At 35.5% G+C, this 23124-nt stretch overlaps 1 protein-coding gene and 1 long non-coding RNA gene across 2 annotated transcripts; both read left to right on the top strand.

The window, feature by feature from the left end:
• Positions 1–278: 278 nt before the first annotated feature.
• Positions 279–7527, top strand: LOC149658474 (uncharacterized). The gene is made up of 16 exons (XM_089844508.1): positions 279–958; positions 1067–2161; positions 3402–3469; positions 3712–3923; positions 4041–4283; positions 4404–4490; positions 4557–4631; positions 5208–5273; positions 5334–5369; positions 5621–5698; positions 5763–5840; positions 5901–5963; positions 6030–6259; positions 6315–6474; positions 6563–6808; positions 6884–7527. The coding sequence occupies exons 2-15, from the start codon at positions 1070–1072 to the stop codon at positions 6682–6684; spliced, it is 2610 nt and encodes an 869-aa protein (XP_089700634.1). The 5' UTR covers positions 279–958; positions 1067–1069; the 3' UTR covers positions 6685–6808; positions 6884–7527.
• Positions 7528–7655: 128 nt separating this feature from the next.
• Positions 7656–9929, top strand: LOC149658473 (uncharacterized). Its single transcript, XR_016369998.1, has 5 exons — positions 7656–8443; positions 8513–8563; positions 8687–8865; positions 8931–9022; positions 9086–9929. It is a non-coding gene; the product is annotated as an uncharacterized LOC149658473 (long non-coding RNA).
• Positions 9930–23124: the final 13195 nt, after the last annotated feature.

The raw sequence follows: 23124 nt of genomic DNA, 5'->3' as shown, positions 1-23124 counted from the left end.
ATTATATATTACATGAGTCATGACCCTTAAAACCATCTCGCCATAGCATATTAATGAATGGTCCCTTAAATCGTCGCCAGCTCAGAGCCTGAAAGTTGCAGTCCAGCTACGAGCGACTCCAGGTGTTCAAAAGTTGCAACTTGCTAGAAACTAATGAGAAAATTGTCGCGCGCACCGGCTTTATTATAGCCAAGGCCAACTTGAATCATCTCCTCCGTCGCCTGTAATAGCGTTTTCTTTTGGGTCCTCGCGGAGCGCTCCCATGGAAGAATAAAACTAGGAGATCCTATTCTTCAAAAACAGTCTTTAACGAAGCTGGAAACTACTACTACCATTTTTATTGCTCCTTGGGAGCTCTCCGCGAGGACCCAAAGGAAAACGCTATAAGGGACGATTTGGTCGGCCGACGGCCGGTCTATGCTAATACGAAAGTAGCTAGTGCGGCAATTTGCGGGTAGGGGCGCTCGCCTCCGGTAACACCGTCACTATGAGGAAACTCCTGCTTAAAACGGTACTCTTTTATCGGAATTTTGCTATATTTTATTAGATGTTTTTCGAATCAAAATTGTACATATATTGTAATATCAAGTAAGAGCTTTCTTTTGAAACTAATTTGATAGTTTTCCAACCATTAGTTTCGCTACAATCGTTATCGATACCTTCGAAGCGGATAAATTCGAAATTCGGCTTTCGCGGCTTGGAACGTCCTAAGCCTTGGTCATTACTATGTGTAGAAAGCCGAATTTCGAGTTTACCCGCTTCGAATGTTTCGATAACAATTGTAGCGAAACTAATGAATGGAAATTTATGAAATTAGTTTCAAAAGAAAGCTCTTACTTGATAATATAATATATGTAAAAATTAGATTCGAATAACACGTAAAAAAATATGACAAAATTCCGATGAAAGAGTGCTGTTTTAAGCAGGAGTTTCCTCATAGCAAAAGTAAATAGGGGAAGTACGTATCTCTAGCTTTAGCTAGTGCAAGTCGTCCCTTTCTGGTTGCGTTTTAAATTTAATTTGAAGAACTGATTACTCAAATTCTGTTGATGGTTTTGTTTTGTAGAAAATGCCCAAAAAAAACTACAAAACGTCGTTCATTTTATCAAGTCGTCAAAGGTCTAGAATTATATACTCCAATTTTCACCAAAGACTTCACAGAGCTGATGCACTAATTGATGATGAAACATCTACGAGTTCAGAGTCTAGTGTTTTAATAGCTGGAGAAAGTCAGTGTCATACTCTGCGAGATTACAATGTAATCGTAACAAATACAGACCAGGCGAAAGAATCTGTCCTGAACGATACTCAAAACGAATCTAATGAAATTTGCTCTTTTCACTTGGAAACTGACGAAACGCGAGAAGGAACGGTTCCTGAAGATGATATAGGAGAAGGAAATAAACAATTAGCGGAGGTTAAGAATGATGAGCTTAGCTTTCGCCAGAAATTAGCTTATTGGGCTGTAGATTGCCGTGTCACGAAAAATACATTGAACAAGCTTCTAGTAGTGCTTAAGGAAGAGTTCCATGACCATGATTTGCCCAGTGATTCCAGATCACTGCTTAGCACGCCAAGGTTTACTTCTGTAGAGCCCGTGAGCCCCGGGGAATATTTTCATTTTGGTCTTCGAAATGGGATAATAAACATATGCAGTGGCTATCCCGAGATAAGAATAGATATTGCAGATGTCTCTATAAATGTTGACGGGATTCCTATAGCAAATAGTACACTTAGTCAATTTTGGCCAATTTTGGGCAAGCTTAAATCTATTAAAGGCAGTTGTCCATTTGTTATCGGTATCTACCATGGTTGCGAAAAGCCGAAGGACTGCAATTCCTTTTTAAAATTTTTAGTGGAAGAATCAAAAATATTAATTGATGAAGGGATTGAATTGTATGATAGTGGTCCACGAATACCTGTAAAAATTTCCGCATTTATCTGTGACACACCAGGTCGCTCATTTGTTTGTCAAACCAAGGGTCACACAGGATTTTATGGTTGTAACAAGTGCACTACTAGAGGAAAGTATCTCATTGGAAGAACTTGTTTCCCTGAATTAAATGCTCCTTTACGAACAAACGAATCTTTTCGTGGTAAAGAACAGAGAAGCCATCACATAGGGTTCAGCATTATAGAAGAGATTCCAAACTTGCTCATGGTAAGCGGCTTTCCGCTAGATTATATGCACCTAGTGTGCCTAGGCGTTATGAAAAAACTTCTGGTTTCCTGGATTGATGGAAAAACTGCGAAATTTAAACTACCACCCGTTCATGTTGAAGAAATGTCGACGATTTTAACATCATTACAAGAAGTAACTTCTTCCGAGTTTGTTCGCAAACCTCGCTCGCTTGTTGATATAAAACGCTTTAAAGCAACAGAATTCAGGCAATTTCTGCTTTATTCAGGACCTCTAGTGTTGAAGAAATTTCTACCCAAAAATTATTATACACATTTCCTTAGTTTACACGTGGCTATTCGTATACTTTGTTGTGATCAGCAACATTTAGAATTAAACCAATATGCTGAAGAGCTTCTAGCATACTTTACCAAAACCTACAGTGTGCTGTATGGTGAGCATCTTGTCTCATACAATGTCCATGGACTAATTCATCTAGCCAAAGACTCTGCAGTGTTTGGACCGTTAGACTCTTTCAGCGCTTTCGAATTTGAAAACTATTTGCAATCATTGAAATTGAAACTAAGTAACTCTGGGCGTCCTTTGAAACAGATAATTAACCGAATTAGTGAAGATACTAACATCAGAAAGAAAAATGGAGGGATAACACTAAAGAAAATGAAATATCAAATTTTGCATAACAATGGCCCTCTTCTTACCCCAAACAATAGCATTGATAAACAGTATAAGAAATGTACGCTAGATGGATTTGTGATTGGACTCAAATCAAGAGATCATTGCTGTTATTTAGCTAACAATTCTTACATCGTTATTGAAAATATAGCAACTTTGACCACAAAAGTTGGCATTGTTATTGGAAGACAATTTCAAAAGATAGAGAACTACTATACACGGCCTTGCAACTCAGATTTGACTGGTGTTGTTAAAGCGAGTAATCTAGCAACAACTTTAAAATCCTTCAACATAACAGATATTGTTGGCAAGGTTCAGAAGTATCCTATTGGAAGCGACTCGTTTTTACTTATTAAGATATTACACTCAATAAAAAAATATTAATTATGAACTATTTAAGACAAAACCGCATGGACTATAGGAAATCATGCAATAAGATACACTAGAATTTATAGCAATATAAAAAATTTTATCATTTACTGCCACAAATGCGCGTTTCAAGATATTTTTGCAATTAAATGTAGTCTATGCATGGTTAGGATGTTCAATGAATTTGAGTTTTATTGTATTTGCAATTTTATTCATTCAGACTGTTTCCAGTTATCTTGGTGCACTTGCAGATTGCTGTTTTCTGTACCATTTTCAGTCTCTTCAAATGTACGTATTTTTTGGAGATGCAATTTAATAATGATTTATGATAAGGCATGCCAAAATTTGAAAATCGATACTTTTAATTTTATGAATAAGCACTTGTATGGTCACGTGGATAAAATCATGACTAGTGAGAAGTACGTTACATTAGCTTTAAAGTTGGAGCATATACTCTCATAAATCAAATGATTCAATTATATTAACATATATGCAACTTGTTAAACGTATATAAATTTATTTATTTTCAGAAGAATGACCACAGAGGGATATTATTTAGTGGAATTTGATAGCTCATTCGAGCTTGCCGTTGTTCCGAAAGAATGGGTAGATTGCCATGGCCCTGAAAAAACGCTTTGTTCCTATCCAGGGAAGGAGAAGAATTGTACCAGGCTTGTTAAAAGGATGGTTCAATCTCAAAAAGAATGGAAAAAATTTCCAGTTGAAGTTTTGTTCACATGTGGTGAGTTTTAAGAAATATTTACATGAAGGAAAATGTATATCGCTAGTTTATTTGAAATATTTGATTTTTTAACAAATATGAAGTATTAAGAATCCGCTTGAAATTCTCTATTTGCAGAAACCTATGACGTTGCTGTGAAAAAATTGAGAAGAGAAATAAATGAGTCGAGCAGTGAAAAAGAGCTGGGACGTGGGCGTAGAAATAAACGAAAAACAGATTTTTTAATAAATAAATCCCAAGTCAATGGAGGCTACCATTCAAGTTCTTCAGACGAGACAGATGATGATCCTGAAATCCATTCACCGCTTGCGTCACCACCAAAATTATCATTAAAGCGAAATCTGTCGGATGCTTCTTCAGGTACAGGTTTCTTTGAAATAATGTATAATTGAGATATATAGTCATTGCATGCCGAATCTATGATGATAGGAGAGTACAGTATATCTTAAATTTATGCACTACCACATCTTTTTATTACAGGAATTTCAAAAAGTTCTAAGAAAGGGAAGGCATCTGAAATCAGAAGCATATCCAGGGATGCGAGAAATGGTGTTAAAAGTAGATCTCGTAAGTAATTTTGGAATTGAATGCTACTTTGAAAAACTTTATTATAATGGGTTTATAAAATTGAAGTATCAAAGACTCGGCAAGAAAAAACTGGAAATCCAATGGACCAACCAACTCATGGGTTATTTTCTGACTCAGAGGGTAATGTTAAAATATTTTGTATTCGTTACTTAGGGCTTTAGCTAAACGCATGCCCAAGCTACACCCTCCACCAATGTGGTTTAAAGCTAGTGCGATTGAAATCCATGTAATAGCTTGAATGGACTGTATAACGCCTATGAATCTTGCGAATCAAACCAATTAAAATAGCGAGAAGCAACTCAAAACGAAAGGGCCGTAAAAGCATTGAACGCTGTTATAGTGGACAGTAGAGTTTACGTTAAATATATTCCTTCTTTCAATGGGAAACAGTTTTTTGTATATAACCAAACTAGTAGAGAAATTCAGAAATCTGAAATTTTAAGAAGAATGAATTAACTTGACCTAAATTTTCTCACAACGGAAATTCTTAAAAAGAAAGAGGGTTATATGTGTCCAATGTTTCGTAGCCTCCATTCCTTCACATAGTTTATAATTACATGAAAAATATTGTTGTAAATTCTCGTTTTAATCTGAATATCTTTTTCTGAGAGTCGAAGCACGAGCAGTCCATCTTAAATAAATCTAGGTTTATTTATAATAAATATTCATGTATTTAATATTGAAATTTATTCTTAGCATCCAGCAATGAAAGCAATAAGGATGAGACGCATGAAACACAAAATGCAGGGGAAATTCTTAAAAGTATTAAATTTATATTATGTCATTAACTTCAACACAGTAAATATTTTAAAACCATTTTAGGCAAGCCTAGCAACAGTCAACTTGTTGCAGATAAAGGTGATATAATTATTTCAAATGTTTATTTAAGTGCACTACAAATAGAATGGACAACGTATTTTATGAAAGTAGCTCATTTTCCCTCGATAATTGTTATCCGTGTGTTAGATTGCGGAATTAAAGGTCTAAGATTAAAGTTTTCTCAAATAAGATAATATCAAAACTCCCACTTATTAATATAGTTAATCATTATAGCATTGACCTTAGAACTAGTACTTGTAAATTTATTTTGTCCCTGGCTCTTTGTATAGATTCTCATGATGATATCCTCGAAGAAAGGGGTAATTCCAAATCACCTCAACCCGAAGCTAGTTCTAATGCTGATGAAGGTATGTCTATGATTAGAACGGTTAATAATTATGAATTTAAGTTTGTAATATAAAAATAAATAAGGTTTCCAGACGCCGAGAAACAAAGGCAACTCTGTGTCTAAATCATCGTCATCAAGTTTTATTGCGACTAGAACACCTAGTAAGTAGTGACGAATCAAGTTTTTTAGTGCCAGTCATCTAGCATTAACTTTTTAAACAGCTTCTCATCACGATGAAGGTGAAAGTCTGATCAGAAAGAACCGGATGGTTATGGTGAAAGAGAGTGAGTTTGAATATCACATAATCTTTTTATAGACTGTTAGTTTTTGGTTTATTTTTCTACACGTAGGCTGGGTAAAAGACGTTACTAGAAGTTTGGAAATTATAAAATATAATCAGAAAGATTTATTGGGCATGATAGAAGTTTTAGTCAAACGAGGATCATCATCAAATCCAGTAATTGATTCTGAACCTGCCAAAGAAAGCGATATTAGTGAATTTGGCCTACCACTATCAGACTTGGATCAATTATTGCAGCTTGAAGAAAATTTAAAGGAAGATGAAAAGAAGCAGAAATTGGTATGAAACAACAATTGGAATATTTATAGCATTCAAACACACCCTTTCATTTCAGCAACGAGGACTTCAACAGATAGGAGGAAGAAATGTCAAAGAGAGTGTGAAGCGTGTTTTTTCTCAAGCATTCTCTGACAAACTCGCAGTTCTTTACAACTGGAATGGTAAGAAAGGAAAACGAAAGCTCTGCGATCTTCGTATCACTAGTGTTATTATGGGTAAGTTGTGAGAAACTGTTTTCAGCATCATTCAAAAATTTTTTTTCACCTCAATCCTTAATTCATAAATCTTAATTTTATTTCTCAGATACTGTTATTTCAACTAAAACTTTTGATACTACTGCTTGTGAGATAGAAAATGAGATTAAGTCAAGGCTAAGGCACGCTTCCGACCGCATCAAATCTCAAGAATCAAGTATCAATCGCTAAGAAAACAAACTTTTGCTCATTAAAAGGAGGATAAAAGCAAAATGAAATGATTTTTTTAACTGATGTTCTTTATGGACGCACATGGATAGTGAAACGTTGAAGAAATACCTCCAAATATGTGATTGTAAATTTTAAAATAGATTTATATTTAATTGATGGTTTTAATTATGAGCTTTTTTCAATTTTTTAAATCTTTCAGAGGCATTGAATTTTGTATTGCACATACTCAAGCAAAACGAGTTTTCATTCTCTCTTTCAAAAATTTCAATACTTTTCATTGCGTCAAAAATTTTAAAGTATACCTTTTTAACACGATAAAATTTTAAAAACTAACAAAAAATTTGAATAATATTGCAAAGAATGTTTTCAATATGAAGTAACTATTTTTAATGTTAAAAAATTTAGATCTAACAAAGGAATTTTCTCGAATGTATCTGCATATTGTTTTAAGTAATTAACGATAGTCATAAAACTCTTTTGAATTTTGTAGAAAAAAATTAATAGAACTGAAGAACTGAAATCTTTAATAATTAAACTAAATAATTTGAACTAACAAGAAAAAAATCTAAATAATTTGAACTTTAACTAATTGAATGTAAGAACTGAAGATTTAACTGCGAGAAGAAAAACTTGAGAACTAAAAATTAAAAAAAAAAAAATAGAAAGAACTTTATAGATCTCTCAACTTTTAGTTTAAGATAATTATTTCACTAACTAATGACTTCAATATTGTTTAAATAATATCTGCTTCTCTGTTTTAGTTTGAACATATGTATTTCAATGGAATGTCGACTTTTAAACACTGTTCTTATTCTGCATTAAACCATAAATTATTAAAATTAATTCGTTTCATTTGGGTTTTTTGCCTTGGTAAAGTATGGAATTTCCGGGTAATCTTTAGGATATTTGAAAATGATAAAAACAACTTTATGATCGTAATTATTAGAAGGCTCGTCTGAACAAGAGAAAAAAAACCCTGAAAAAGTAGGCGTTATTATAGAGCCAATTTCCTTGCTCAACTTGTTAAGTGGAACGGGGGGAGGGGAAAGCAGCATTGAAGGTATAACACAACCCCCCTCCCCCTCGCGCCTAGGACCACGCACCACGTAGACTAATGATTCCAATAAACAAATAAATAGTTTCTTTGGTCCTAAAGGCAATGTTTCATCAAGGAGGATTACCGGGAGGGCCGACTCAGTATGTTTTTAGGAAAGTGACTGGTAGCCCTGCTTACACTAGCGACCCTTATAATCGCCTGCATCGCCCGCCATTTTGAATTCCCCCGCTCCCCCACTTCCTCCTTCCTTCCAAACTACTAGTTTTCCGTAAATGAACCAGCTGGCAGCAGTACGTAAGTTGTTTCAAAAATTACTTAACACAAGAGTCCAATGGCTAAGTCTGCCCTCCCTGTACTCCTCCATGATTTCATTAAAAAAAGTTTCCTTATTGATTATCACGGGCTTGCGCCATCTTTCGAAGACACCCCATACTAAGTATGAAATAAGAAAACCGAGGCTCCATCTGGCGCATAATATTTTGAAAAAGAAAATTCCGTTGGACCAAGCCGCCATTACGATCGTGGATATAGGAAAATGTGATATTAAACTAGTTTTGCCGCTATTCTACCTCAAATTCATATATTTAGATATATAATTCAATATCCAGAATATTTTCACGCTCGTTAACTTGTCTAATAGGACAATATCTCAATATTGGTTTGTTATTTAACATCGTACGTGTAAGGATGACTGATAATACTGTAAGTTTGGGCTTTATTAATTAATTCTTGGACTGCAAATTGTTGTTTAAATTATCATATTTTAAATAGCAGCACAATTGGAACACTTCAGTAAATAAGATATGGATAAAATCAAATAAAGTATTTATTAATCTTCGTTTTTAAAATGTTTCTATGGAATCATGAGTGAATCATATCTCCCTATATATTACTCAGGCCGATAAGAATAATAGACTAATAGCACCCCATGTTATTTTCCCATAGAGCTTAATACAGTCGAAGGCAGAGGGCTGCCATTACTCTATATGTATATCCAGCGCGATTTCTTCCGGAAAGCTGAACAAGAGGCCGCCGCAACGCGTCTCACAGCTCAGGTTCGTGTAGGCTTCCGAAGCTTGCGGCGCGTAAGAAATCGCTGGATATATTCTTATCGGCCTGATCGAGTAACTAGGAGATATTCACTCATGGTTGAAACTTATTTCTAATGAAGTAAATTCATCTCTTGCAGTCATGAGAAAAATGGTATCAGGAGCAAATTCATGTGGAACATACGTTGTATCAAGATTTTTACAGAAATTTACCGAAGAACAAACTATCAAGGTACGATACGAGTTAGCGAATTAATTTGAGCAAATTTTAATTCTAATTTCTCTTTTTAAACAGAAATTAATTCATGAATTCGGATGAAAATAATCTAAGAAATACAGCGCACTGCAAATCACCAAGAATTAAACGAGCATATGCGTGCTTATTTTCATATTTCATATTTCATTAGCTAACGTAAGGAATTTAATATATATAATTGTTGTCCATAATTATGAAGATAGACAATTGGCTTAGTTTGAAAACTTACTATTACTTAATATTTAATTTGTACCGATGTTGAAATAATTTTGTCTTAAAAATTAGGTGCATGATTTAATTAGTATGTCTCAATTTGTTCTCAACAAACTAGAATTATTTTCGTCAAATATTTTAGGCATTAAATTTAAAGGAGGATTGGAAATTGAAAATATTATAATATTATATTATAATTTACCTAGTTTGAAAATAATGAAAACTTACTAAGAGATAAAATAACTAATTCAAAATTGAATTTCTACCCATGTTGAAATAGTTTAGTCTTAAAAATTAAGAGGGTGTTCTCAACAAACTATATTTTGACAAATATAATTGAAAATATTATAATAAGCATAATTGCAAAACAAAAGCAATATTTGATCCATATTTGGAAGATAAATTTAGTTTTTAGTAGTTTAAATGTGAAATTCAAAAATATATAGCAATTCAAATTCTTTAAAATAAATATAGTACTTAAATTTATAAAAAATAAATTGCAATTCAAATTCATGCCAATTTTTAATAATATGTGATGAAAAATGTTAAAAATAATTTTTGCGAATTTAATGTTTTTCCTAGTGTAGCTTTAACTTAAGTATGTAAGAAACTTAAGTGTAACCTCTGTATTAACCTTAAGATGAAATAAAATATACATTTTTCCCAAGGATGGCCAAAGAATATCTGTTTTTAAATCCAGTGAATATCCCGTTATACTAGAAACAGCATCCAACGGATAGTAATATTATATTGTATGGATATCCTTTACATGACCCCCACATATCCCTAGGATGTCATAATGGTCAGCCAAAAGACAAACCAAGGACATAGATTTGAAGACATTTGGATGTCCCTTGAATATCCAGGATACGTCAAGTACTGGATATGGGACATCCTCAGGATAAGACCTATATCCAGAAACCATATCCAAAGGATAGCCAATGGACCATATTGTGCTAGCTGGGAAGTCGAGAGTTTGGTTCTTTCAAGGTGAACAACCACTGGAGAGCTTTGTGATCGGTGATCACAGTGAACGGGATATTCTCCAAGTATGGCCGGGACTTTCCAACTCCCCAATAGATGGCAAGACATTCCTTTTCCGTGGTGGTATATCTTCTCTGGACGTCGGTCAGTTGCTTACTGGCATAGACAATAGGTACCTCGACGTCATCTTGGATTTGCGACAGGAAAGCTCCAAGTCCGGCGTCGCTGGCATCCATTGTCAGGATACACGGCAACTTAGAGTTGTAAGCCGCTAAAGGAGGCGCCAAACAGATCGCATCCTTGATGGCCTGGAACGCTTTCTGCTGTTCTTCTTTCCACAGGAACGGAACGTCTTTCTTCTTGAGATGGTTTAACGGGGCAACGATTTTGGAATACTGCGGGATGAATCGAGAGTGCCATCCCGCCATGCCCAGAAATCTTTGGATTTCTTTCACGTTCTTTGGGACGGGAAAGTCTACGATAGCCCTAGTCTTGGAAGGATCAATATGAGTCCCTCGTTCATTTACTATATGCCCTAACACGGTCGCTTCGCTTTGCGCAAAGCGACATTTCTTAGTCTGAAGCGTAAGTCCCGCTTCAGACAGTCGGTGAAAGACATATTCCAAGGCTTGTAAATGGTCAGCCCTAGTACTGGATGGAATGACGATGTCATCCAGATAGACACAGATGGAAAAGTGATGTCCATCCCTGAAGACTTCGTCGATGAGTCGTTGAAACGACGACGGCGCATTTCATAGACCGAACGGAAGTACTTCGAACTCGTACTTTCCCGCATGCGTGATAAAAGCGGTCTTTGCTTTCGCTTGCGGATGGAGATCTATCTGCCAATAGCCGGTCTTCAAGTCCAGTGCTGTGATGAACTTTGGGGCACCCATTTTCCCTAACAGTTCCTCTATTCTTGGTAGCGGATACGGATCTTTCACGGTCACTTTATTTAAAGCGCGATAGTCGACGCAGAAACGTATCTTTCCGCATTTCTGGTGGACAAGTACCACAGGCGACGCGTAAGGACTAACGGAGGGCTTCACGATTCCGTCGCGGATCATTTCGTGAAGATGATCTTCAATTATCCGTCTTTTCTCGTCGCTAACACGATACGCGCGTTGACTAACGGGAACATTGGTGGTAGTGTGTATCTCGTGATATACTAAGTTAGTACGTCCCGCTTTTTCCGAAAATAGTTTTGGAAATCGTAGTAATAAAGTTTTTAAGTCTTCCTTCTGTTTCGGACTCAGTGTAGGCGACGCGACAGCTTGTTCAATATCCTCGATAATCTGAGGTGTTGGAGTCTTTAACCCCGGGAGATTAAGCACGAATGGAAACGTTGTTCCGTCAATCTGACACGTTTTTGTACCAAAATCCAAAACGGCACGATGGTTATACAGGAAATTTTTTCCCAGAATAAAATCGTTCGGCAGTGAGGGAACTACGTGAAACTCCTGCTTTAGTTTCAACTGTCCTAAGCGGAAGTATATTCGCGCTCGTCCCTTTGTGAAGGTATAACGTCCATCGCCTAACACTATGCATTGAGTCTCTTCTTCTTCCGGAAGTACTAAGTCTGGTTTTAAAGTTCTGACTAAATTACGCCACTGATATAAGCTGATAAAACATGCATCAGCGCCTGAATCTAGTCTAGTCGCGAAAGTCTCATGCGAATGCACGGCTTCTATGGCCACGGGAGGATCAACCTCACAGCGACGCATATCCATAGAGCCAATTTCCATAGGGGGCTTTAGTTTCCTCGCGCGGCGGGAAGACGATCCCCTTTTTGTTTTCCGAAACCTGTCTTTGGGCGACTTCTTGTTTGTCCGGACTGGTTGTGGCGTAACGCCCAAAGAGTCCGCACTTTTAGCATTCTACGCGACTTAAATCGCTTTGCTCATGCTTAACCTGTGTATGAGTCTTTGGTCTATTGGTATTTCTTGCGGTTGATTTTGCACCTCCCCCCGGCGGTTTTGTGAAAACCGCGGCAAATTATTGCGAAAAAACTAAGATTAAAAAAAGGTTTAAAATGGTACCTGACCATTCGCGCGCGCTTCACCCGCCCCTTTGGTGAAAATGACGCGGAAGCGGAAACCTTCCCTTACTTCCGGTCAGTTACAAATACCACCATGAGCCCCGAAACTATTTCGGGGCAAATATCTTCGAGCATCAGAAAATCGATCAAGCGATGACCGAGTTCGAAGATATGGGGAGCGGGTGGATTTTAGATAGAATTTTAGGTAGGATTGCACTTTACGTGACCCACCCAACTAACAATGGTTTCTAGTTAATTAGACTATGAGAAATCCGAAAAAAATAGTTAAAAAATTATTTGGCCGCCGCAAGTTGGTGAAAAACATTTTTGAAAATTTTAAAATCCATGCACTTACCGCCATTGAAGCCGCCATCCGCTTAACGCATTCTGCACTCAATCTTGCAAAATAAGCCGGGGGAGACTGACGTACTCGCGCCGGAGTTATAGCTATGGAATTTTTTAAGCTTACGGAAATTGTTTATTTCTGATAAAAGGACGGAAATATAAATGCGGCAAACACTGAAATGTTTTGGGAAAATCGTTGAATTTTTTGAGAATCCGATAATTGATAACGGTAAATTTTGGGGAAATGCGGATATATACTTCAAAATTTGATATCGGCAAATTTAAAAAAAAAAAAAACTCGTCAAATTATTCTGGAATTTTTTTTACTTAAAAATTAACTAATCGGTTATTTTTTAAACGTACTAATCATTATTTTGGGAAAGGTGGCAAATTTGATAAGTGTACCATTATTATTAAAAATGTGTCAAATTATTCCTGAATTTGATAAATGTGAAGGTCGATATTTTGGAAAAGGTGTCAAAATATTCCTGGATTTGATGAAAATGTGAAGGACAATATTTTGGAAAAGGTGTCAAATTATTGCTGAATTTGATAAATGTGAAGGGCGATATTTTGGAAAAGGTGTCAAATTATTACTGAATTTGATAAACGTGAAGTGCGATATTTTGGAAAAGGTGTCAAATTATTCCTGAATTTGATAAATGCCAATGTCGATATTTTGGAAAACTCGGTGTCAAATTACTCCTGAATTTGATAAATGTGAAGGACGATATTTTGGAAAAGGAGTCAAATTATTTTTGGATTTAATAAATGTGAAGGACGATATTTTGGAAAAGGTGTCAAATTATTACTGAATTTGATAAACGTGAAGGGCGATATTTTGGAAAAGGTGTCAAATTATTCCTGAATTTGATAAACGTGAAGGGTGATATTTTGGAAAAGGTGTCAAATTATTCCTGAATTTGATAAATGTCAATGTCGATATTTTGGAAAACTAGGTGTCAAATTACTCCTGAATTTGATAAATGTGAAGGACGATATTTTGGAAAAGGCGTCAAATTATTTATGGATTTGATAAAGGTGAAGGACGATATTTTGGAAAAGGCGTCAAATTATTCCTTGATTTGATAAATGTGAAGGACGATATTTTGGAAAAGGCGTCAAATTATACCTGGATTTGATAAATGTGAAGGACAAAATTTTGGAAAAGGCGTCAAATTATTCTTGATTGCTGAAATAACTAGACGCCTTTTCTAATATATTAATTTTGACATTTGCTAATTGCCCAATAATTTGTCGCCTTTTCCAAAATATTGTTGAAATAAATTGACGCCTTTTCCAAAATTTTAAATTGACGCCTTTTCCAAAATATTGTTGAAATAAATTGACAACTTTTCCAAAATATTGTTGAAATAATTTGACGCCTTTTCCAAAGTATTGTTGAAATAAATTGACGCCTTTCCAAAATATTTTTGAAATAAATTGACACCTTTTCCAAAATATTGTTGAAATAAATTGACGCCTTTTCCAAAGTATTGTTGAAATAAATTGACGCCTTTTCCAAAGTATTGTTGAAATAAATTGACGCCTTTTCCAAATTATTGTTGAAATAAATTGACGCCTTTTCCAAATTATTGTTGAAATAAATTGACGCCTTTTCCAAATTATTGTTGAAATAAATTGACGCCTTTTCCAAAATATTGTTGAATAAATTGACGCCTTTTCCAAAATATTGTTGAAATTAATTGACGCATTTTCCAAAATATTGTTGAAATAAATTGACGCCTTTTCCAAAATATTGTTGAAATAAATTGACGCCTTTTCCAAATTATTGTTGAAATAAATTGACGCCTTTTCCAAAATATTGTTGAAATAAATTGACGCCTTTTCCAAAGTATTGTTGAAATAAATTGACGCCTTTTCCAAGGTATTGTTGAAATAAATTGACGCCTTTTCCAAATTATTGTTGAAATAAATTGACGCCTTTTCCAAATTATTGTTGAAATAAATTGACGCCTTTTCCAAAATATTGTTGAAATAAATTGACGCCTTTTCCAAAATATTGTTGAATAAATTGACGCCTTTTCCAAAATATTGTTGAAATTAATTGACGCCTTTTCCAAAATATTGTTGAATAAATTGACGCCTTTTCCAAAATATTGTTGAAATAAATTGACGCCTTTTCCAAATTATTGTTGAAATAAATTGACGCCTTTTCCAAATTATTGTTGTCATAAATTGACGCCTTTTCCAAATTATTGTTGAAATAAGGTGACGCCTTTTCCAAAGCATTGTTGAAACAAATTGACGCCTTTTCCAAAATATTGTTGAAATAAATTGACGCCTTTTCCAAATTATTGTTGAAATAAATTGACGCCTTTTCCAAATTATTGTTGAAATAAAGTGACGCCTTTTCCAAATTATTGTTGAAATAAATTGACGCCTTTTCCAAAATATTGTTGAATTAAATTGACGCCTTTTCCAAATTATTGTTGAAATAAATTGACGCCTTTTCCAAATTATTGTTGAAATAAAGTGACGCCTTTTCCAAATTATTGTTGAAATAAACTGACGCCTTTTCCAAAATATTGTTGAATAAATTGACGCCTTTTCCAAAATATTGTTGAATAAATTGATGCCTTTTCCAAAATATTGTTGAAATAAATTGACGCCTTTTCCAAAATATTATTGAAATAAATTGACGCCTTTTCCAAAATATTGTTGAATAAATTGACGCCTTTTCCAAATATTATTGAAATAAATTGACGCCTTTCCAAAATATAAACTAGACTCCTTTTCTGAAATATTGACGTTGACATTTTCTAATTTCTCTATAATTTGACACCTTTTCTAAAACATAGTTGCAATAGCTCAACGCCTTTAATTTCAAATTCTTTTCCAAAAAAATTAAATTTACCAAGGATTTGACATATTTTCCCAAAAATACGTCCATTCACATTTGACAAATATCCCACGGATTTGACACATTTTCCAAAATAATGTTGAGTGAATTTAAAAAAATTCCCGAATAATTTTACGGCCTCTTCCAAAATTTACCGTTATCAATTATCGAATTCCCAAAAAATTCAACGATTTTCCCAAAACATTTCAGTTTTTGCCACATTTATATTTCCGTCCTTTTATCAGAAATAAACAGTTTCCGTAAGCTTAAAAAATTCCATAGCTATAACTCCGGCGCGAGTACGTCAGTCTCCCCCGGCTTATTTTGCAAGATTGAGTGCATAATGCGTTAAGCGGATAGCGGCTTCAATGGCGGTAAGTGCATGGATTTTAAAATTATCAAAAATGTTTTTCACCAACTTGCGGCGGCCAAATAATTTAACTATTTTTTTCGGACTCCTCATAGACTAATTATCTAGAAACCATTGTTAGTTGGGTGGGTCACGTTAAGTGCAATCCTACCCGTTTACACATAATTTTGACTTATTCGACTAACAAAGGCTTCCGTTTTAACTACGAAGCTGTACTTTCGTTTCGAGAGCGCATTGAGGCTTCTCAGAGAAGTCCGCACTTCTATCGGAACTTTAAACTTTCACTTCAATTCAATTTAATTAAATTAACCTCACTATCATTAGACATAAAACCCGATTTCATTCATGGTAAGTGGCACAGTCAGAACGAACTACCACCTTGCTTGGCGTTCCTCAAAAAGATAGAAGCCCCTTCACGGAGCCTCCGAAAAGAACTGAAAATAGCTGAGTAACGCCGAGAGGCGAGAAACGTGGAAAGGCGATTTTCCCAACCTCTCTCCAAAGCAAGGGTATTATAGAAGGGATAGGACACATTACTAGAAAAAGCATTACACTTCTTGTACATTTGGAAGAAATTAAATTCTGTTTTAATAAAAAATATATAAATACTATTTGCGACATTTAGTGTTTTAATGAACTTCATTTAAAATTAATTAAATTTTGAGACACGATTTTTAAAGGGCAAATAGCGCCCGATCGGAGTCAGACCGTCTTTAGTCCAGCTATTTGAAATCCATAGACATATAAAAGAGTAGACTCACTATTGACTGTTGAAAAATCTCTTTTTTAATTCCAATTCCCCACTTCCTCGAGAAACTACTAACGCCATATATCGCAAGCTTAATAATATTTTTGTTTTGCGACGGCGCGTGAAAGTTCGCAGGAAATGCGAATTTAAAATTTTCAAATATAGAAAAGTCGCATTATAATTTTTAACTCGATGCAAAGCTTTCGTAAATTTATTACGTTTGAATACAAGTGGAAAAAAAAGAAAATTAAACTGTTTTTGTATCAAATGTTTAATAAATGTCTAAATAATTTGTAATTAAATACAAATTCTAAAAATGGTAAAATCTTTCGCAGTTTCAAAGTGTAGAAGTCCGTCTACCACACATAGGATTGCATTTCATAGGTATATTGATCCGAAAATTGGGGAAAATGTTTGTATATTTATTAGGATTTAGGTTAATGCCTGAGTTAACTTGTATTAAAAGGTTTCGAGTATCTTACCCTTCATTATGCACGAAGTGGCTCGCCGCGATAAATCGGTCGAATTTCCATCCAGGGAAACAAACACTTCGTATGTGAAACTCACTCTAACAAAAGCGATTATCAGATCTCGTCCAAGCTCAAAACGCAAATCCTTCGGTTTTCGTGGAAATAATTAGGACAGATGATACATTGATGGAAATTATAGACGACGTTTTTAGAATTTAATAAAACTGGAACTAAAGTATATATTGTGTTTCTAATATTTTCACATCCAGTTCGATATGTGATACATGTGTTATAGAAAACTTATAGTTGCAATGAGGTAGAATTACCATCGTGTTCCGCTTCATCTTCATCACTCGTAGATAAAACAGTATGTCGTACCGACTCGTTAAATGTCAATGGCATCGAAACAATTCGCGAAAATTTAGTACAACCTGTTATTTTACTGGATGTCACTGAATGAATTAAGGACTTTGCTAACCATCAGTCGTTAGAAAATATTAAAAATTATATAATGGAAGATTATGTATGAAATAACTTTATTTTTCCCATTATACCACATTTTTAACATTTTCAGTAACTTCCACAGACATACTCCATGCTGCGCGAATCTAGTGTTGAAGAAATCGAAAACAGGAATTTCTTGATCCATGAAGAAGTTGTTGATGCCTTTGTGGTTCATAAAGACGAAGTTGCCGGTTTGGAGGTCCACGATAAACTCGTAAGTGATAATGGCCATGAAGAGTCCATTGACAATACAGCACAAATCCTTGAACCACCAGCTTCAGAGGTATTAAATTCAAGAGGGCATAGTGTGATTTTGACTTTTGCTCATGAGCATATCCTCCAGAAATCGTGCCAAACACCTGTGAATTTCAAAGATCTTAAATCAACAAGCGAAATTAAAAAACTAAAAATTACAGGTTAAACAATCCGTAACAAACTTAAGATAATTAAACAGACTAGGAAAGTTTTGACATGAAACTTCGCAACCTATAATATACTTCACAACAAATGAAAAAGCAAAAACTTCTACTCGAAGAAAACGCCATAGATATTTATGAGAAGTTTGGAACAACAGCGGTACAGCTTTTCTCTCAACTACGACAGTCTGAACTCAAAAATTGAAAGGAACAACAATATTCGAATCTAATTAGAAGCTTTGCCATGACGCTTCATTTCCTTTCACCAAAGGCATACGACATCTTTCGAAAACATTTCTGCTCGCCTCATCCAAACACTTAGAGAATGGACTAGTAAAATTGGTGGCAATCCTGGCTTTACCGCAGAAAGTTTCGCCTATATAAAGCAAGAGGTTGAGAAATCAGAATATCCAGTGTTTATAGCCTTGTTTCTCCTCTTTGATGAAACACACTGAATAGACAGGCAAGGAATTCGCTGGCTACATCAATCTCGGACTAGACAATAATGCCGAAGATAACAATGTTGTTGCAACGTCGGCACTTGTGTTTATGGCAACAGCTGTCAATGAACATTGGAAAGTTCCACTAGGATATTTCTTTGTAAATTGAACTGTAGGCTGGCTTCTCAAAAATCTAGTCACCGAATGTTTCTTCAAAATAAAAAATACTGGTACCAAGTGCATTGCTTTATTTTGTGATGGCTTGCGAAGCAACATTACAATGGCAAACTCACTCGGTGTTGTTATTACTGAGGATTTAATCCAGTGCGATTTCTCTAATCCAGGTTATTAGTTTAAATATTTGATGTGCTTGAAATATATATGTCATTGACCAAAAATCAATTTCAGCTGATAATGAAGAACGGGTTAATTTTGTTCTTGATGCATGCCACATGTTAAAACTCTTCAGAAATTTATGGGAACACTTTGGTATGCTGCTGGACACACGAACTGGCGAAGTATAGTTATCTAGAAGCGTATTAAGCACTGTATTGATTGATACCTGCTGATTATTAGGCTTTTACTGGGCGTATGTTTCTACTCTTCATCAGTATCAGCAACATGAAGGTTTGAAATTAGCCAACAAGCTAACAAAATTCCACATCAAATTTAAAACCGAACAGATGAAATTGATATTGGCTGCTCAAGTACTGAGAAATTCTGTAAGAAAAAGCATGAAGTTCCTAAAGGAAGCGGGTGATCCTGTATTTCAGGGATATGGGCCAAAAATACAATTTATAGAGACGATTTTATTTTATTTGACTAATGATTATTCCTATCGACATTCGCAACTTTACTTCTGTTATTTGCTTTTAGTCTTTTTGATGTTTTGAATTCGAGAAATCCCATGGCTAAGGGTTTCAAACTTCAAAGCGCCAATTCGGCGGTACAACCTTAAGATCACAAAAAGACCTGCTGAAAACCAAAAGTCTTTTATTTAATTTAACAGACACTGTAGGAAATTTAGTTCTTAATGGACCAAGAAAGACTGCCATTTTAGGTTTTGGTGTTGCTATTCATAGCTTTTTAAAAATTGCTGATGCTTTTGTTGTCCCACCTGATGTACCACTAAAGTACTTATTATATTTAAAAAACCAATTCCAAAGAAGTTTAAAGGCCTTCGTCGAACCTAGTCCATTCATGGAAAATACGGTGGTATAAAGTAAAAATAATCCACTTTAAGATGATTTTGAGTTTGTAGTAGGCCAGAATCCTTCTTTATCGAGTAACGTCCACGTGGTTCAACTGATTTTCCCTAATTTTTAGTATTCTATAAACGGACTTTATAGCTTAAAATTAGATGCAATCTTCTAAACCAGAACAAATTAACCGCTTTTGCTGGTACTCTCAAGAAATTCGCGAGTTTTAACATCGAGTTAACTCAAAAACGTTGGTAAATTGAGTGAGGGACAAGACTAAGTCGTCACGGGAAGGGGGATTCGTATTACCAAAAGGGTAAGGCTTGTAATATTTTTGAACTCGCGGATAGCGGGCATGTTCCTATTTTTGAAACTGCTTTAAGTTAAAAGTATATTCGTATTTAACCTTTCAGAATTTATCGGACAGCACCGTCCTCTGGCCAACCCCCAGCCCCAGCTCCATGGCGAGCACCGTCCCCTGGCCAACCCCCAGCCCCAAGAGGAGGAGGGTCCTCACGTGGCGTGAGGAGTTGGTGAAAATGAGGCCAGAGAGGCGACCCAAGATCCCCCTTTTTTCTTGGGAGAAAGCCAAAGTAAGTTAGCGTAAAGGGGGTCCCTCGGAAACGTTGGCATTGTGCCTATTACATCAGTTAAAATGTTTTCATATCTCTTATGAATAGTTGAAGAAAGGGAAGGAGGGGCGCTATAGGGGGAAGTGCTACACTGCGGATCACTAGGTATAATTCACATGGAAATTTCAGATAATTTACTTCTTTATTAATTTCATTATTTTTTCGTTAATTTGGCTGTCCCCATTCTGCGCTGACTGGGAAGCAATCGAGAAACACCAGCTCTTCTCCCCCATGGAGGGGTGAAGGAGGATCGTCGAATGACGTATAAATATCATTATTATTACTGTATCATTTGCGTTAAGAAATTGTTATTTTTTTTTATTTTATTTTTTTTTTTCTGTATAAAGTCGTACGAATTATAATTATTGTCACCAAATATAGTGGTGCCTTTTTTTATTATATTTATAAGGCCTATATCTATTCTTTATTTTCGATGCCCAGCTCGGCTATAACGAGGGTGTATAGGCCTACATACGGCAAAAAATAAACCTGTTAACACGGTGATTAACACAACGTGCGGAATCTACTTTTGTATGGATGGTAATTTATTCTTAATAGGCCTGTCTAGACTGGCGCGTCTTCGCTTTGCTAGCTTGCAAGATCGGGCGCTACTGTCCGCATGGGGTTTTCGTTACTTCGCACGTAACGGTTTGGGACATTCTAGAAAAATATTTAAGGCCATTGTTACACAATCATGCTCGCGACAGTAGAGAAGCGAGTCGTCTAAAAAATTCGGTTTTACTGGTACAGAAAATCGAGGGTTAGAGGTTCTTCCGGTACAGAAAATCGAGATACGGTAGTCGCGTTAAAACCTTTGACCCCCATTTTCGCTCTAAACTTCGGCACCCGATATTTCCGAAAATACTGTTCTCCGGGTACAGAAGCCCGAGCAATAAGCATACAGCAAAAGCAAACTATAGCATTATAGCTAATTCAACAATCTTCTGAACCACAAATGGGTTTTGTTGAATACCATGGAGGTTAGTCTCGCCAATTGTTAGCCAACGCAACACAAAACTTTCATAGAATCAGTAGTGAAGTGTACTATTCAGGTAGAGAATCTGTATTCAAAATAAACTATTTCTTTGACAATGTGAAAACCAACGAGTGAGGGCTATGGCTTTATCACTATGTTGTGAAAATGTTTTAAATAATTGTAGGCACATGCAGCCCATATGGTAAATTTAAGAATTTTTCCTACATGAGTGAGAAAAGTAATTCTACACTTCATTGCAATTGTTTAAAAAATTATATTTCAAATTAAAGAAAATGGAATAAAGTAGTATGTAAATAAGAGAACGGGATGGGTATGAATTTGCCATAGAGATAACATGGGGTATGAAAAAGTGACCATACGTCCCGTTTTCGCCGGGACAGTCGCGTTTTTTTAAACTTTGTCCCGGTGTCCCCGAAGAATGCCTCGGGACACTAAAAAGTCCCGTTTTCTCGAAATTGTCCCAGTTTTGATTATCGCGCGTAGTTCATATGAAATCGGGCCAGGCCTCTTGTTTTTAATAGAAAAACCCAACCCGACCCGTTTTTTTCCTAAAAAATCCGACCCTCATTTCTTCTAAAAAATATAAAAATCCGGCCCGATTTTTTTTTGTGCCAGACCCGACCCAAAACGGGCCCGGGTCGGGTCTGGTCGGAAAACCCCGATAACATCTGGTAGCCGGACTCGTCTCTACCCCACTCTCTAGACAAAATCCCCCGGTAATAATCCCCCAACATAGTCAAAATAAAAAGCAATATATAATCTAAAATACTAGCTGCTTCAGCGATCTGATTGTGTAATGGATAAGGCGTTAAACAGCGGAGTGAGGATGGTGGGCTTGAGTCTCCGAAGATATGTAAATAACATTAAAATTTGGTTTGACTTATTTGTAATTATTTGGTCCACTTTCATTCATTTTCAGAAAAAAAGGTTTACGTAGCAATAATGAGCTCTGGGCGTAAATAATATTGAAAATTTGCAAATATGAAAAAGTTTTGATTTGGAAATGTTAATGGGTGGTGTCATTGAGATTCAATATTGCCTTTCAGATTGACAATATTTTAATTTTATTAAAAAATTATATGAGTTTGGTTAGGTTAGAATAGATATGGTTAGTTAAGGTTGGGTTAAGTTTTGTTTGATTAGGTTAGAGCTAGGTCGGTAATATTTTGGATACAATGTGACCCTTTTTCCAAAATATTGTTGTTTGTCTTCATTTACTTTCGAAATAACATTACGCCTTATTGAACAATAATGTTTCTTATTTTTAAACTCTTAATAAAATAGAGCTTTCCCAAATCATTTTTCTCAAATGGTATGAGAATTGTAAATGTTCTAGCGGGTGTTTAAAATTTAAATTGTCAGTCGCGTAGCAGTCTCATAACCCCCTGTGTGATGAACTCCTGGTGGCGGTAAATACATGAAATTTCGAAATTTTCCAAAGGTTTTTGATCTACTTGCGGGGACCAACTTGGGGGAGTTAGAATTTTTTCACTATTATTTTCTAACTCCCCGTGGTGTAATTTAGTCAGAAACCACTGCTGGTTGGGAGAGTTAGAAAAAGTAAAATTCCACCAAATTGGTAGCACTTGTAATCATTTTAGTGTCATTGGTGAAAATGGGGAGTGATTGAACATCTATTTATGTTATCTTTCCTTATAAACCTTCATATTGATTTAAACTAGGGTTTGGGGTATTTTGTTGAAAACACATTTTGGGGGAAATATTTCCTGTGGCTGGGGGTATTTTGTCATCGACATCCATTCGGAGGATTGTATCCCGGGGGATTTTGTTCCATATGTAACGGGATTATGTCCTTTTTTGACTATGATGGGGGATTATGTCCTACAATCATTACTGAA

Source organism: Phalangium opilio, unplaced genomic scaffold, assembly GCF_054372755.1.
Source record: "Phalangium opilio isolate 3A_F unplaced genomic scaffold, DU_Popi_V2 ptg000077l_1, whole genome shotgun sequence".
Taxonomy (NCBI): Eukaryota; Metazoa; Arthropoda; class Arachnida; order Opiliones; family Phalangiidae; genus Phalangium; species Phalangium opilio.
Note: the sequence above shows the minus strand (reverse complement) of the source record. Positions and strands in the feature narration are given on the sequence as shown.

Bases quoted from the DNA above. Each gene is read 5' to 3' on its own strand.
- LOC149658474 (XM_089844508.1), top strand. From the start codon at position 1,070: ATGCCCAAAAAAAACTACAAAACGTCGTTCATTTTATCAAGTCGTCAA. The intron at 3,470-3,711 runs GTACGTATTTTT...ATTTATTTTCAG, and splicing joins CATTTTCAGTCTCTTCAAAT to AAGAATGACCACAGAGGGAT. The intron at 4,284-4,403 runs GTACAGGTTTCT...TTTTTATTACAG, and splicing joins TCTGTCGGATGCTTCTTCAG to GAATTTCAAAAAGTTCTAAG.